The sequence below is a fragment of the Mugil cephalus genome, chromosome 12, assembly GCF_022458985.1.
Source record: "Mugil cephalus isolate CIBA_MC_2020 chromosome 12, CIBA_Mcephalus_1.1, whole genome shotgun sequence".
Classification (NCBI taxonomy): domain Eukaryota; kingdom Metazoa; phylum Chordata; class Actinopteri; order Mugiliformes; family Mugilidae; genus Mugil; species Mugil cephalus.
Window position 1 is genome coordinate 5430536 of NC_061781.1, and position 15895 is coordinate 5446430.

The window sequence follows — 15895 nt, forward strand, 5'->3', positions numbered from 1 at the left end:
ATATCATGGACTACATTCTGTAATACGAGCGCACTTTAAATATTCATGCGGCTGATTTGACCACGAAAAGATGAAATATGGCTGGGTCACAGCCCATTGACCACAGGGGCGCCACCACAAAGATCACCCCAATCTGGGCAGAGGCGGGCCCCACACCTAAATGCGGAGTGCCCAACCACCCAGGCAGTAGAGACCTAACGGACTGTACCTCCATGCCCATGCCCCAAGCATTAACAGGAAAATTTTAAATCAAGTGTGATAAAATAGAATTATGAAGAATTAAAATCATGTACAAGCCTGATTAGGGAGATGAGTTTTAAACCTCATTTTAGAAGTAGCAACAGTCTCTGTGACCCTGGGGCTCTCCTGCAGGCTGTCCCACAGCTGGGAGCCATAATAACTGAATGCTGCCTCTCTGTGTGCCTTACATCTATCTCTTGTCAAATTTATCATGTCATCCATGCCCGAAAGTTTGTCTTTGCTATTGAGTGAGTCTGGTTTGGCTAAATATGTGAGATTGTTAAGCTTTGGCAGTAATAGCACACGGTTTCCTTACTTAGAAGTCACTATAATGAACATGGAATCAGTGCCAAAACTGTGTTGGTTTTTCTTGCCACCGTTGTCTCAGTTCTGGCTCTAGGTGTTTCAGGCTGTGGTTTCTGTAAAAAGCCTTTTTATTGTAGTAGACGCTATAAATTAATTAAAGAATAAGAATAAAACGCCATGAGAAGGGGTGAGGGTCAGCAAATGCTTTATTTTTGACAATAACAAGAGACCCTACCATGTGTTCATCTCCACAAGAACACAGCAGAGTGGTAGGGGTGGGATCAAACAGGAGACTGGCTGAATGTCACTTGGTAAACTGTGTGTAAGCAGCCAAGCTCAGGCACAGTTTAGCTGTGGCTCATTATGACACATCAGTCTGGTCTAATTCAGCATGCAGCTGCATTTTAACACATGCAAGTCCTAGTTCAAACCATTCTAACCCATCAGCTTTTCAAATGCTAAGTGACAGATTGATTGGTGACCGACATGATGGCCTGGAGAAGTTTATTCACCTGTAAGGAGCAGGCATCAGGTTAGGACTATGCAATCTTTAACAACCAAAACACAATCGAGGACTTTGGAAAAACAAATATAACCAGCTTTGTGTTAAAATTCTAAAGGTGTTACCTCAGCTTACAGTATACCCCATCAACAGATGAGCTATACGGGCTCCTGGTGTGCATCCATCTTGGCGGAAATATAGCAGCTCCAGCAGCTGCAAGCATTTTGATGGAATATTTCTTAAAGAAAAACATGTACATTCCTCTTGATGAGGTTCAGATTACAAGATCTTCAGGTCAAATCTTTCAGTTTGTTTCTTGCACAGAATTTGAAATAATCACATCAGCCAGTAGGAATATATTAAAGAATAATCAGCTATGATCAAAACCCAAAAGAAATGTTGTTGTTGCCTTTCATAGTCACAGGATTTTCAACCTGCTGCAATCTCAGCCATTATAAACACAAAATAATATAGTATAGCAGTCCAGGGGTGTAAGTCTAGGACACGGTAAAAGGAAAAAGGAAACAGAAAGAACTGCTGAAAATGGAGCAGAGATCTTAGGCCTTGTTCAGACCTTGCATTAATATCCTGGGCCGTCTGATCACCAGTGGCCTGTGTTCACACCTGACACTGATGCAGCTTCACATGCGTCCCCAGCCAGCTCTTCAGATCCAATCTCATGTGTGCACTCTCTATAAATAAACACCGATATCATTCGGGGCGTAGAAGAATATTTTAAGGCCGCTGTCTGTAATGGATCTCTGCCGCAGTTTCAGAACCACAAACGGAGCAGCAGTGCAAGGTCTGAACGCGGCCCAAGTCTTCTCTCTCTAAGACTAAACAAATTAACAGCAGGACAGCGAAAGGAAGCGAGATCCACTGGTTTGAAGTTCTCTACATTTGCTGGGTGGAGTTCCCATTCCAGGTGTTGTTGTCGTCTTCGCTGTCCTCCTGAGTCCTCAGCCTACAAACTTGGCCATCTTTCTTGAAGTCCTTAGTCCGACTCTCTAAAGTGTGCTTGGAGAGTGATTCTCTGGAAAAAACGAGAAAAATTAAATAAAGTAAATTAATAACTTCTTTGTTTGATTACAAAGTTTTGCGTATGGTCCAACAATCTTGGTTTAAGAGTCAACGTAACACCAGACCACGTACAACCCATTTCCAAAAAACTGGGATGTTGTGTAAAACAAAACAAAAAATAAAAACAGAAAGCCATAAGTTGCTAATAAGTTACGATATTATCATTTAATCTCTGACATTTAACACTGATGATAAATGATTAATTTATGAATTAAATATTCAAGTATTTACAAACCACGTATTAAGACGTCATTAGGACCGGTCTAAATAATAAGCTGTATAAATGTACATTCAAATAGTTTATGAATTGTTTCCTTATACCTTTGAAAGGAACCACTAATACTAAGTGTGTTAATCGATGGTTTACACGAGTGTATGATTCATGATTAATTCAGGTAGTTAGAAACCCTATGTTAGTTGCTAGTAACCTATTTGTTCAAGTATTCCAGACAGAAAAGTAGTACCTCACCTCTTTGCTTTGTTGGAGGATGATGCTGAGTTGATGACAGAGCCGGATTCCTGGGACGGGCCTCTGGATGCTGCTGCTGCTGTAGTAGGCGGTGGACTCGAAAACAGGAAGGAGCTGAGGAATCTCCAAACAGCCAGCAGAGGGTAGAGGAGCGAGCCCAGAAGTGCCCAAATATTCCCCCCGGACGACTGGACCGTGTTTGCCGGCCTACCAGACTGATAAAGAAAGAGAGAGAGAGAGAGAGAAAGAGAAAGAGAGAGAGAGAGAAAGAGAGAGAGAGATAGAAAGAAAGAAAGAGAGAGAGAAGGCCTCGTCAGGTCCAGGACCTCATTAAAACATGACGGCCTGCGCATTGTTTACATTTCATCAATTCTCATTCCAGTTACGCTTAGTGATTCTGGTCAACACAAAAATGAACCCGACTGGCTCAACTAGTGTTTGGCACTGACTGACTGCAGGTTATGGCGTTTATGTCCCACAGTACTCTGAAAGATCCTTTACTGTGAGCACTGGGAATGATCCTTTCCACCCCTGTATCCTCTGTCATGAAGCCTCTAAGATCACGATCAGGAAGTCTTTTCTTGAAAACAAATACTGTGCAAGTTGTTGTGATCTGGATCAAAGGTGGAATGCTGGGATGTGGACACTAATTTACTCACTGGCAAAAGCACAACAGAAGCACTTGGAGTCAGTTCCAGCTCCAGCAGAGTCTTGTTCAGGTCTTCACTGGTGAACTCTCGCCGAGGGAACATAGTCGCCAAGGTAAACTTCACATAGCGGTTTCCCACTTCCTGAAGCAGAAGAAGCACAAAACAATTCCCTGTGACTCTTTGTGAAGGGAGACAGCACTGGGAGGTACACTTCAAAATGTTCAATGACATCATTCAAAGATTATTTGAAATCTATGTGTGATTGTCTTTATTTCAATGGACACACTCCAATGGCCTAATACAAAATGCCATCACGTATTTGACATAAATTATAACTTTTCATGGCAAAATGTCTGCTGACATTCCACCAGAAAGACAAACACTAAACAGGTCACTTTTAACAGATTTACATTTCAATAACCTTAAATCTGCGCCATCTACAGTTATTCCTTCAAATGGATTATATCGGCTGCTGAAATCCTCTTAAAATAGCATAGAAAAAAAATTATTGGTGGTAATTTTCTGCAAACCTGAACAGCATAGTCTTGAACTTCCTGCAATCTGCTGAGAGCGGGGAACTGGTTGGTGAAGGACGAGCCATCTGGGAGGCGGAACTGTATCCTTGCGATGGTACTGGTCATACATGCACATGATGAGACACAGGATAAAAAGAGAGGAACAATACTGAGGGTTCACTGTAGAATATGACAATAGATCCAACATCCAAGACATTTTTTCAACGTCACATGATCTAATGGTCCATTGTGACCGATGTAACGATCATCCCTGCAGTATAGTATGACTGGTAGCATTCACAAACCCAAACACACCAGCCTAACCTGCCAAACAACACGAGTGTCATTTGACTGGCTCCACCAGCTCCACGGTGAGTGGATGGGACTTGGGTCCCACCCTGAAAAATCTAGTGGAACTAAAGCAGCGTCTATCATAAAATTCTTATCAGTCATTTATGACCTGTGAAGCTATCAACTCCTTTATACCAGTGGCCCATTTACCTCCTCTCCCTGACTAATGCCTCCTTCCTGGTCTTCTGTTCTTCCTCTCTGGCCTGCAGTAGGGCCTGCTTGGCAGCCTTATCGTCTTCCTGGGTCTTGGCATAGCGGGCTTGTCTATCAGCTCGGTCCTGCAGAACACCAGAACAAAGGTCAAGAGGCTCCAGTTAAAGAAGAGCTGTGAGGGTTTTATGTATAGGAAGTATGTACACTGCTACCACTCATTACACTACATGGTATATATATTATACCATTCATTGAATATATTATACTGTATCTATATGATTGATGCCAAAGACACTGAGGATATACTACTACTGTATATGGTGCTTCAAAATACATGGCAGCACACATGAATATATGTATGAATGAATAAGTCAATAAATACACAAACAAACAAACAAACAAACAAAAAAAACCCTAAAAAATGCAGGAATAGACATCACTGGGCTTGGAATTACCTGAACAGTAAATGAGAAAACATTCTCAGTCTTGGATTGTGGCATCCCGTTAAGTCAGGTGTGTCCAAACTACAGTCAGTTGGGTTCATTTTTAATTGAGCTGTAGCAAATTCATATTACACATAATGTAATATGGTCCTCATAGGGGGCATGAGGAGTGGATGGAGCAGTTGGATGCTGCTACTTTTCTGTGCATTTGAGAAAACAAATCCAACCTTAGAACCTTTGATCCAAACTTTTAAAATGAGAGCTTAATGGATGTTCTGCCCAAATAATAAGATCCAACCATATTAACTCACTTTTAAACAGAGCCAAAAAAGCCTTTGTGAATGTTTTTTTTTTACATATCAACTAGCAGCTTTTTTTCCCCACTTCCTCTACTTTAAATAGAGACTAAAATAAGGTTACCATGGCAATCTGCTGTTTGACCCTCTCTCTGGCAGCCTTCTCCTCTGCCTTCTCTCTGTTTCTTTCCTCCAGGAGCCGCTTGGTCTTGTCTTCTTCCTGTTTCCTCTTGAAGTCCTGCATGTTTTTCCCCAGCTTCCGCCGCTCCATTTCCTTTTTGATCTCACTCTGACACAGAATGAAACAGAAACAGTAACAGTTACAGTTAGGTCAGGGGTGGAGTGGGCTGAATGAATCATACATTCCATCAGTCAGGATTCACACTACGAAAAAGACTCAAAGACAATGTTAAATAAGACATTTTACAGAGATGGAACAACAAAACAAATCAGCCATGAAAAAGGAAACAAAATCACTTAATCTGAGAAATGAGGCTGTGTAGAAAAAAAATGTACCAAAATCCAGTTGGGGACATATTTCAAATAATAAGTCATTCAAAGGTTTGCATACTCATAGGTTATAATATAGTGTATTTTCCCCTTTGGTGTCGTGATGGTTTCCAGTCTTATGTGATACGTATGTGATGGGGTCCTTTATTTTCTCTTTGGGTAAAGGTCTGAACTCTTCCAGCAAAAACACTTGGGATCCCAAAATTGCTTGGGTCATCTTACTTGACCGGCGTATCAGAACGGTCAAAGGTTTGACATCAGAGGGCTGCTACAGCCACTACACGCTGCACTAGGATTTGCGTTTTGGACAACTGTCATATTGTAAAGTTCTAGGGGGTCAGAAAATTGTCTTTCCATCAGTGCTGACTAAATTCTTTTGCCTGAATTCCTTTGCCTTAGTTAAACAGATTGCCTGTGTAATCTCTGTATGCCACCATATCAGTGGATCTGTGTACCTTATAAAATGGGCTATTTCCCTGGCCCAACCACTTTTCTGGGAAAAATTCTTACCTCTTCTTCTCCTTTCTTCTTTTGCTCTCTTCTCTCCTCCAGCTTCTTGGTCAATCTGACAAGACAATACCATAATAAGTTTAACCCCTAACCCTCATGTCATTGTTTTGCCAAAATCAATTGCAATTAAACAACTCTCTCAACTGTAGGATAATTAGCAGCTGTATTTATACTTGAACAACACTGATTAATTAGCCTTAAATGACATCTCTTTTCCAGGCATTAATACCCAGCTAAAATTTGCCTGTCGTCTTTCTCCTACTCTTTCTCCTTCTCTCACACACACAAACCTAAATGCGTAAAGTGCCATACATGTACCGGCTTATTAGGCGACAGTTGTAGCTTCAGAACAGACGTTTTATGAAATTCTACCAACGTGAATTACTATTTCTGGCATTCATTGTAACTCTCACGATCCTTATAATCTGAAGTTTACGTAAAAATATGGTGGAAGAAAGGTGATGCATGCATGCCTGCCCAAACAAAGTTAGATGGTTGAAACTGTCATATTGCAAACTGTAGTGATAAACTGACTTACACTGGGCTCCAATGTAGTTAAATCTTTTGGGACCTGTTCTCAGATACATTTTATTCCTTATACTGAAAGACCTTACAAAATGATGAGTAGTTTGCACCTGGTTTCCAGCCATCTGACTTTCACTGTGGGTGGTTAGTTTGCAGCATTTTTCCCCACACACACCTAAAACTTTTGCGGATTATTGTATAAAACTATTTACCGCCACAGAGATCCAGTCTTTAGCACCAACAACTCAGCACCTTTTGTGTGTAGATCGCAGCAGCTTAAAATGCATAGTATGAGTGTTCGTACCTTTCTACCTTAGCCTCTAGGTTCTCGTCATTCTCAGAAGGCTGAGTGTGATGTGAAGATGCGTTCTCCGTAACAGGCTCTGTGTCTGAAGAGCTGCTACTATCCACTGTACTTGGGAGGAATGCCATGGCAGGAACAGAAACAGAAAAGGAATATATTTAGTAAACCTGCCGCTATCCACATAAAGTAAACACGGCCTATGTGTACTCCAGGATTTCCCATACGATGTTAATACTGTGGTGCCGCATCAGGGTCTAATTAACTCTGCCAGTTGATAGACTGGAGACTTGTCCAGGCTGTACCCCGCTCCTCTAAATCCAATATCTATGTTATTACAGTAATGGTAGTCCTGAATCTCACTCGAAGGGTTCCTCCAACCAAACATCAGAAGACCTCCCTCCCTTTTAACCTGGTCAAATAAACCTCTTTGCATATTCTGAGACGTGGCCTTGTTAGTGAAGAGCTGTAATCACGGTGCACTTACCCTTTGCTGTTTCTGGCACTGCTGCAGGTTCTGTGGCTGCTGACGCTGACTCGGTGTGCGCTGCTGGAGCTGGGGCAGGTTCTTCTGTGTTGTTACATGGGCCGGTCCTAACAGGCACACTTGCAACTGATGGTAGTGCCCCACTTCCAATCTCTTGAGTGTGCATCTGTCAGAAAACAGGGAGAAAAATCATCACCGGAAAGAACACACTGCAGATTCACTGGTTTCGGCGCCAGCAGTTCATCTTGTATCACACAAATTAAGATGCTTAAATTGTGACACAGTACATATTTGGAATGAAACTAAAATTGGAGCAAACGTTTAGAAAAGTTAACATTGTAGCCAACACATTAACAACAAGCTGTTTTGGCTCCTTTAAAATTGCAGGAAAATTGCAAGCTATTTTTATTGTAGCAGCAGTCAACAACCATCGACTTCTCGAATAGAGGACCTGAAAAGGAAGCTAATGATGTGTACAAAGCGGCAAAAGATTATAATATATATATATATATATATATATATATATATAAACCTTGCAATTTTCACTGTCTGCAATGTATTAAATTGCAGTTAAGAAGGAAGAATCTGTATGTGATGCCAAAAGAACTTCACAAGAAGCTGATAAAAAGGAGGAATCATGATAAGGAAACCTTAACTGCATATATAAATCTGAAAATATCCATGACCAAGATAAGATAAAATACTTTTACAAAAAATGTTCGTCACCAAAACAGATAACTGCAGTACAATACTATATATAACTACCCAATTAACCTACATACAGATCAACCTTTGTCACTGTACCTGATTAACTCTGTTGATTCTCTTCATCAGTTCTTCTGCAGAAACGCTTCCAGCAATGACCTCCAGAGGGATCCCATTGACGCCAATGAAGAAGCTGGAGGGTATGCACACAACTGGATCTTCAGCCCAGGATAGTGTTGGATGAGTCAGGTAGAGGGTGGAGGGTTAAGGAACAGGTTCCCAGAAACTGATATTTTGTATTTATTTGTGTATTTTGTAATAACCTGCATTTAAAGCAATGCATCTACTAAAAGGTATAATAAACATGTGTAGTGTAGATTTAAGCAGTGTAGTATGAAAATGCTTAAAATCAGGACGGAAGAACAGACAGGTAGAAACACAGAAAAACAGAAAAAATCAGTTGCAATGCGGAGGCACCTCAGGTTTATCGATGTATAACTCTATTCTTCATATCTGAGGTGACTGCTCCAGGGTTCTCTCTTCAGAACAAAATCATCGGACAAGCTGAGGTCTTCTCTGATCCTGTTATCTGAAGAAGTTCCCTTCTCCCAGTTTGCTAATGACATACAGCATCAGTCAAAAGTTTGGACATGCCTTCTAATTTCTGTTTTTTCTTTCTGTTTTCATGATTTTCTATATTGTAGGTTAATACTGGAGTCATCAAAACTATGAAGAAACACATATGGAACGGTTTCATTAGCAAATTAGTGTTTTTCATATTTAAGATTCTTCTTCATTGTAGCCACATTTGCTTTGATGACAGCTTTGCACACTCTTGGCATTCTCTCAATCAGCTTCGTGAGGTAGACACCAGGGCTGTTTTTTAATCAACCAGTGTACCATATCAAGAATGAATTAGTGGAATCTACTTTCCTTCTTTCTGTGTTTGACGTCATCAGATGTGTTGTGTAAATGTAGAGTTGGTACATGGTTCTTTACAGTGAATAATTAAACTAGCAGCAGTTTGGATTAGAGCCAACATAAACACTTCAGAGTTCCAGAGGCTATGAATCTCTCCGAGGTGGGTGTGTGAATCAGGACTTCACGGTGGAATTGCTGCAAAGAAGCCACTACTAAGAAAGAACAACAAGAAGAAGAGAACTGCGTGAGCCAAGAAGCTCTGTAATTGGATCTGATGAGATTTCTGGTCCCATGAAGCATGGAGGAGGAGGGGTGAGGGCTTGGCTGGTGATTTAATTGAATTCCACATTTGACCAGCATGGCTACTACAGCATTCAGCTGCAGCATGCCAACCCATTTGGTTTGTGTTCAGTGGAACCATCATTTTTTTTTTTTTATAAGGACAATTAGCCCAAGGAGGAGAGTGATAGTGTCTGGCGTCACATGACCTGGCCTGCACAGTCACCCAACACAGACTAAGTGAGATTGTGTGGCATGAGCTGGACCGCAGTGAAAACAAAGCAAAGCAACAAGTGCTCAGCACCTTTGAGAACTACTTCAAGAACTACTTCAAGACTGTCGAAAACTATTCCAGGTTACTACTCCATTAGGCAAAATGAGAAATTGCCAGTATGTGCAAAGCATATCCCTGACTCAAGACAAAGTAAAAAGTACTACCTACACAGGAACAGGTTTACAACGGACTTGGTGTGCACCATCATTTTAGAGTCCCTGCTTCTCAGAATATGACTGACAAATGTAAATAAAACAGCACTATATCATCCAACTGTACACAGTCATATATCAAAAATAATATTCATTTGGTTAATATCTGCCATCCCCAAATTTGGACAGATATTAAAACCTAAATGTAGATTTCTGTTTTTCTATTTCCTAACAATGATATATACAAAAAAAAATATCATTATCACAACAGTCTGTAAGAAAAGATCTCACTCTGCTGGACAGATGGACGGATTTAGGTTTATATAAGTACCTACTCTCAGTGTTTGTGTCAGTCCAGTGGATAGTGGAAGTAACCCTTTTCAGCTTTTATATATTAATCAGTTCAACTCACGCCATCTCGTTCAACAAAATGGAAAGCAAAAGGATACAGATCTGGGAGAACTGCGCACATGCGTCACTGTGGAAATAAATGAATGCAACATCATGCAATGAAACTGAATACAAAGTATTAAAAAAAAGTCGAACTAAGTAATACTAACTAAGTAATACTAAATTTACGATTCACATACATATACATAATTGCAAACATATGTATCAGCGTGTACCAACATCCCTGACATCCCAGGGATTACCCAGGGATGTCAGCTGAGACACCAGGCAAGAGACGACCTCTGAGGACAAGTGGTAATAAATGGATGGATGGATGGAACGAGATTAACAGAACCAATGCTGCAAGTTGCACAAGGAACAATCTCAACTGATACTAAAATATTCAGGTTTACATTGACAATTTCCCAAAAGCATTGAAATTTGAAGGCTCACATCTGTGGGAAAAAGCTTCCAACTGCAAGACTGACCTCGTTCAGGGGAAACGTTTACGTGCATACCCTGACAACCCTGAGATTATTTGCAACTGACAAGTCCTACCTATTGGCGTCAACTTTGATGGCAACACAGCAGTTCAGAGCCGCCTCTGAGACTTCACCATCCTCCCAGCTGGACATCAGCTGGCCTGACTGCTCGTCTTCCCCTGAGAAAAGACGAAGGGACACCAATGAGATATTTAGCCGCTGCCAACTGTCCTTTTGTAGAGAGCTGCACTGGTGAAACAGCTATCTGACACCACCACCATGAAACACAGGTGTCTATGACGCAATAGTTAGGGTTTCTGCAGGTTTGAACAAGTGAAATTTAAGACTTTTTAAGACCATTATGGGTTAAATTTAAGACCTACATAAAATATAAGGAAAGGGAAATCAGGGACTCCATGTTACTTTCAAAATGTGTTATCGTTGAACTATCAACTCAGGACATTCTTGGGGTGGGCTCCACTAATGAGGAACAGAAACTTAACAGGCCGGGGTCAGAGGAGGTCATGCTGGAAATGAAATGATAATAAAGGGATGCGATTTAAGACTTGACCAAATGTGATTTAAGACATAAAATGCAAAATATGCTTGTATTCAAGACTTTTCAGACCTTACATTGGGATTAGCAAATTTTAGACTTTAAGACTTTCTAAAACTCCCCAGGAACCCTGAATAGCGTCCCTGGTGACACAGGGATTTATCTAAAAATAATTTCGCTTGGTTGTCATTCAGTGTGTCACATAAAAGGGGAACACTGATGTGTCCTGCCCCAGAAGCATTTAAAGTCCTATTAGACCTTCGTAAAACCATCGAGTTTACATAATAACCTGACGTTAGTATTAGACAAGCCTGGTCCGGCTACCAGAGAGGCCGTTGTACAGAAACTGTCAACCATTAAGGTAAGACAACACATGAATGAACAACTCCAACTTCCTAGATTCTTGCTTTCTATACTGTCACTTTCCAAAAAATGCGACGGAGTTGGTCTTGAGGCGTCTTTACTGGTCAGTTGACTTGGCTGTGCTAGTTGGCTAACAGCTACAATGGCTACCCTCTGTGTAGTTAGCGACGCAGGGGTTCGTAACGGAGCTGGTGTGTACTGTTACCTGTAATAACAACAACAAAGACGGAGCCCTGTTGTTTGGCGCTGTTAATGGCATCGGGAATCGAGCCCTCAAACCAACGCATCTTTGCGAAATGGTTTGTTGACGCTGCTTGTTTTCAACCCGGAGAGCACAGCTCCGTTCCTCTGACAGGGATGACGACGCTTCAGGAAGTACTTACACGGTCATGTGATCTTCTTCTTCTTCTTCTTCTTCTTTCAGTAGCACTGTGGACGCATCCAAGGCGTATTACTGCCCCCTACTCTTTCTATGCGGTTTCTCATTCTCTTTTATTTAAATGTTGCTGTATTTGATGAACATTTATTTTCCTTATTAACATATTGTAAATTAACTTTTTTTTTTTTACAAGTTATGATTTACAATTGTTCCATTTCTATTTCAACAGAGCAGACTTAGACAGACCATGAGGGAGATTACTTTGTTGTCGTAGCTTTGTTGCACATAAAAGTAAACACTCTTAAAAAAAACAGAAGAAAGATAAAATAAGATTTGATTAAAGTAAAACAAAAATAAACACTGTAATCAAAAAATGTACAGAATTAGCATTATGAACAAATATACCAAAGTAGTTGGCAAAACAGTCTCCAAGGTGACGTAGTTGATTGGCCAGTTGCATAGCAACAGCAGCATGGATCATGTCGCAAGGTGTTTCCTTGTCCTTGTCTGCTGGTGGTCCTATGAGCCAGGTCTCCAAAGCACCTCTCATGACACGCTCCCTCTCGTCCCATCAAGCGCACACAGTCCATCCATTCTGCCGCTAAAGACCTCACGTTCCCCATGACGCCACTGCTGACCCTAACCTCCTTCTCCGCTCCTCCACCTCTAACCTGGCATCCCCAGCACTTCTTCTGAAGTTCAGCAGAGATCGCCTGGACACGGACAGTGCTAGCAGATGATCTCTGGAACAAGCCGAACTCCACAGCCAATGACCAACAACACAACCAAAAACAAAAAGTCCAGAAAAAAAACAAAGTAAAAACAGCACAAAAGGACAAAAATGAGCATAGAACATTTTGACTGGTTCGAGGCACAGAAAAACAACAAGTCAGATAAAAAAAAAAAAACAACAACCATTAGCACGCTAAGATTAACCTAAAAAGGTTATTCTTCACAGAGCTACTGCTGACATGCAGCCACTCTTTCAGATGTAGAGGGATTGTTCACACTATATTCCCCGTATAAAGATTAATGTTTTGCATAATGTTTCTTTATGTTTCTAGGGTGTGCGTTCCAATCTTGATGCAGATTTAGATACCAGTGTTTGCACGGTTCTGTAACATTACCATCTTCACCTCCTGCAACACTTTATTAGTAGCTAGCATGGCACGAGTTGAAGCATTAAGATGTTTCTCCAAAACCTTTGGAGAGTGGCAATCTCCTTATGGGATACATATACACCATAACAAGTAATTATCATACCTGCCATTTGTTGAAACTTGGAGATTTCTCTCCTTCTTCTATTTTGAGCTCATGCAACCAAGCTAACTCTGCTATCTGTACCTCTGTTATCAAAGGCTTTATCTCCACAGACTAAATACATTCTCTCGTGAAGCGAAGCGTGTTTAAGAGCAACATGCACAATGGATAAACAACAAAAACAAATCACTTCCCACAGCAGTAATGACCTTAGTCTGGAGGCAGCAGGCAGCCTGTTGCAGACTGTGGCACCTTCTTATCATCTCACTCAGTTGTTTTTCATTAAAACCAGCCTTCACAGCTACTTTAATATGAGGTAACATGTCTGAAAATTTGTACAAAACTCGTTGTTCCTTCATCAATTGAATTGGCAGAATACATCCTTCAGGACCAATGGCCAAATAATTCACAGACTAGCTGCAATTGTATTTGTAGGAAACCAGCAGCCAGATTATTGTACTCAACAGAGGAATCAATAGCAGCTACACAATAGCACTCCAGCAGAGGTCTCATAGCAGACATCAAAGATGCACAACCAGGTGACATCTTAGCAATACTCGAATAGTTGCTATGGTAAAAGTGTCAGCTAAATTAAAACCTGGAAAAGTCCAACAAGACCAGAAGTCTTCAGCAGATTGTAAATACAGAACATACTTTACTATCCGGAGTACAATGGAAATTGGCATGCAGCTTACACAACAAATCTCTCCCTAATAGATTTACTGGTTTTTTTTCTGAAATAAGAAATACATGTTCAACGTCTGAACCTGCCACTGAAACATGACTTGGTTTAGATAATGGCTCAGTTAAAGGAGTACCAGAGGCACCCACAATGTAAACACATGTGATGTGGGTGTACACACAATTTCGATAGAAACTGAAATTGTAGCTCCACTGTTTACCACAATTTCTATTTTTGTACCATCAGCCTCAAGTGGTATAAAATTTTCAGAGGCCGTATGAAAAAGGGTAATTGTTGCAGCTTCTAAAACCGGTTCTGAATCTGCCTCCATCATTCTGTGGTGTCCCTAGCGTGGCTGAAACACAGCTGGTCACTGTGTTGTAGGAGGAGGAGGAGGAGGAGAAGGAGGAGGAGGCAATGCACGCAATGGGGGCCACTGTTGTGGGTAGTGATCCTCAAGAACATATCGATCCTGATTATTTTGAAATGGATGTCTTCTGAATGAACCTTCACGTGCCCAGTGTCCAGATCTACCACACCTACGGCAATTTCCCTTTCTTTTAGCTGCCTGTTGTGTACATAGGTTTGTGTGTGCATGGGACAGCGCTGGCTAATGTACAACCTGCACCACTTGTTTTGTGTTCACAGATTTTCTGGGAGTAAAGCAACCATCTTTGTAAATTTCCATCACTCTACGCAGAGTTACTTTAAATCTCACCATTCCATATTGAAAGATTTCATAAAGATGTCAGTGACAAAATCTGAGGACACAACCAGGGCAAAGTTAGCAGTGGGGTATAGGAAGTCTGTCTTTCTTTTAAATTTCCATCACTCTACCTATCAGTTCACTGATACTCATGCCCCTGCCAATTTCTGTTAGCAACTCGATACAGATTAGCAATCTGTGGACTAATATTTGACATGAACACACTCACTGCTAGCCTATCACCTTCTCTCATGTCAGATCCCATGCTTTCATCCAAGCAGTTTGAAAACAGCTGAATAAATGCTGGCAGTGATTTGCTACATTCCTGGATACACAAAGCAATTTTAGATGAATTGCCAGTAGTATGTGCACACCTCTTAATGGCTTCTTTTGCTCTGTTCTCCAACCAATCCTCCAGAGTCACAGCTGCAGGCCACTGTCCTCCTGTCTCACTCCTTGGCAGGGCAAATGTATCTTTACATAATGGCCAGTTTCCTGGATATACAAGAACATTATACAGCCTTGCAGTAACATTTAGCCATAATATTTACTCGGTTTAGGAGCACTTAACACCATATATCTCAGCTGGCGTCCATGGCCTGAGCACATCCGTATCCCCAATAACAATTTTTGGAAGCATTGCACTTGTAGTTTGCTCTCCATCCTTCTTAACGTGATTACTTCCCCTACTGATGGTGGACCTTGAAGCTGCTTCACTACTTCATCTGAACCGACCCTGATGCCTACTCTTCTGTCTGTTCCTGCTCTTGCTGATCCTTCTTTCCCCCGGCAACCTTCTCTACCTCATAATCAAACCTTACAGCTTACAGACCAGACCCTCCTGCTCCATACTGTCCTGATCCTTCACCTGAGTCTGGCACCTCTGGCTGTTCATGTGTTTCTGCTATTTTCCCTAATAGCACAAGCATAGTCAGCAAGTCCTCATCATAAGGCCATTCATCTTTTGTCCATACATTCATCAAGGCTGTAAATGAATGCACATAATACCACCCTTTAGCACACCCAGTTTCTCCTGCAGGTGTTTGTGGAGCAAAAAAGTTCTCGAAAATATCTCAGGAGTATTTGCTTTACATTTAGCCGCTGAGTCAGGTACCTTACCAACAGGTGCTCTTCGGCTCTTCTGTGTTTTTGGTATAAATGTGCTTGAACTGTCAAATTACATTGTAGTCATTTTATTATTCATGTTTACATATGGAACATTTTTGTAATGTTGAAATGAAAACAGTTTAGTACAATTTTAATTCCACCAATTTTGGATATTCCAACCACTATTTATTAGCAGGGTTGGGCACGTTACTTTTAAAAAGTAATTAGTTACAGTTACTAGTTACTTCTTCCAAAAAGTAACCGAGTTAGTAACTGAATTACTCAACTATAAAAGTAACTA

At 41.0% G+C, this 15895-nt stretch overlaps 1 protein-coding gene across 1 annotated transcript; it reads right to left on the reverse strand.

The window, feature by feature from the left end:
- Positions 1-734: 734 nt before the first annotated feature.
- LOC125017424 (UBX domain-containing protein 4-like) lies at positions 735-11843 on the reverse strand. The gene is made up of 13 exons (XM_047600561.1): positions 11666-11843; positions 10618-10720; positions 10119-10147; positions 8143-8261; positions 7339-7504; positions 6855-6960; positions 6026-6080; positions 5130-5294; positions 4264-4391; positions 3778-3880; positions 3257-3388; positions 2598-2812; positions 735-2081 (listed from the first exon to the last, which is right to left on the reverse strand). The coding sequence occupies exons 1-13, from the start codon at positions 11745-11747 to the stop codon at positions 1943-1945; spliced, it is 1542 nt and encodes a 513-aa protein (XP_047456517.1). The 5' UTR covers positions 11748-11843; the 3' UTR covers positions 735-1942.
- Between the last annotated feature and the right edge of the window lie 4052 nt (positions 11844-15895).

Coding starts and splice junctions, on each gene's coding strand:
- LOC125017424 (XM_047600561.1), bottom strand. CDS start 11,747: ATGCGTTGGTTTGAGGGCTCGATTCCCGATGCCATTAACAGCGCCAAA. Junction 10,148..10,617: donor ATCAAAGTTGACGCCAATAG/GTAGGACTTGTC, acceptor TTATTTCCACAG/TGACGCATGTGCGCAGTTCT. Junction 4,392..5,129: donor TCAAACAGCAGATTGCCATG/GTAACCTTATTT, acceptor GGTGTTCTGCAG/GACCGAGCTGATAGACAAGC.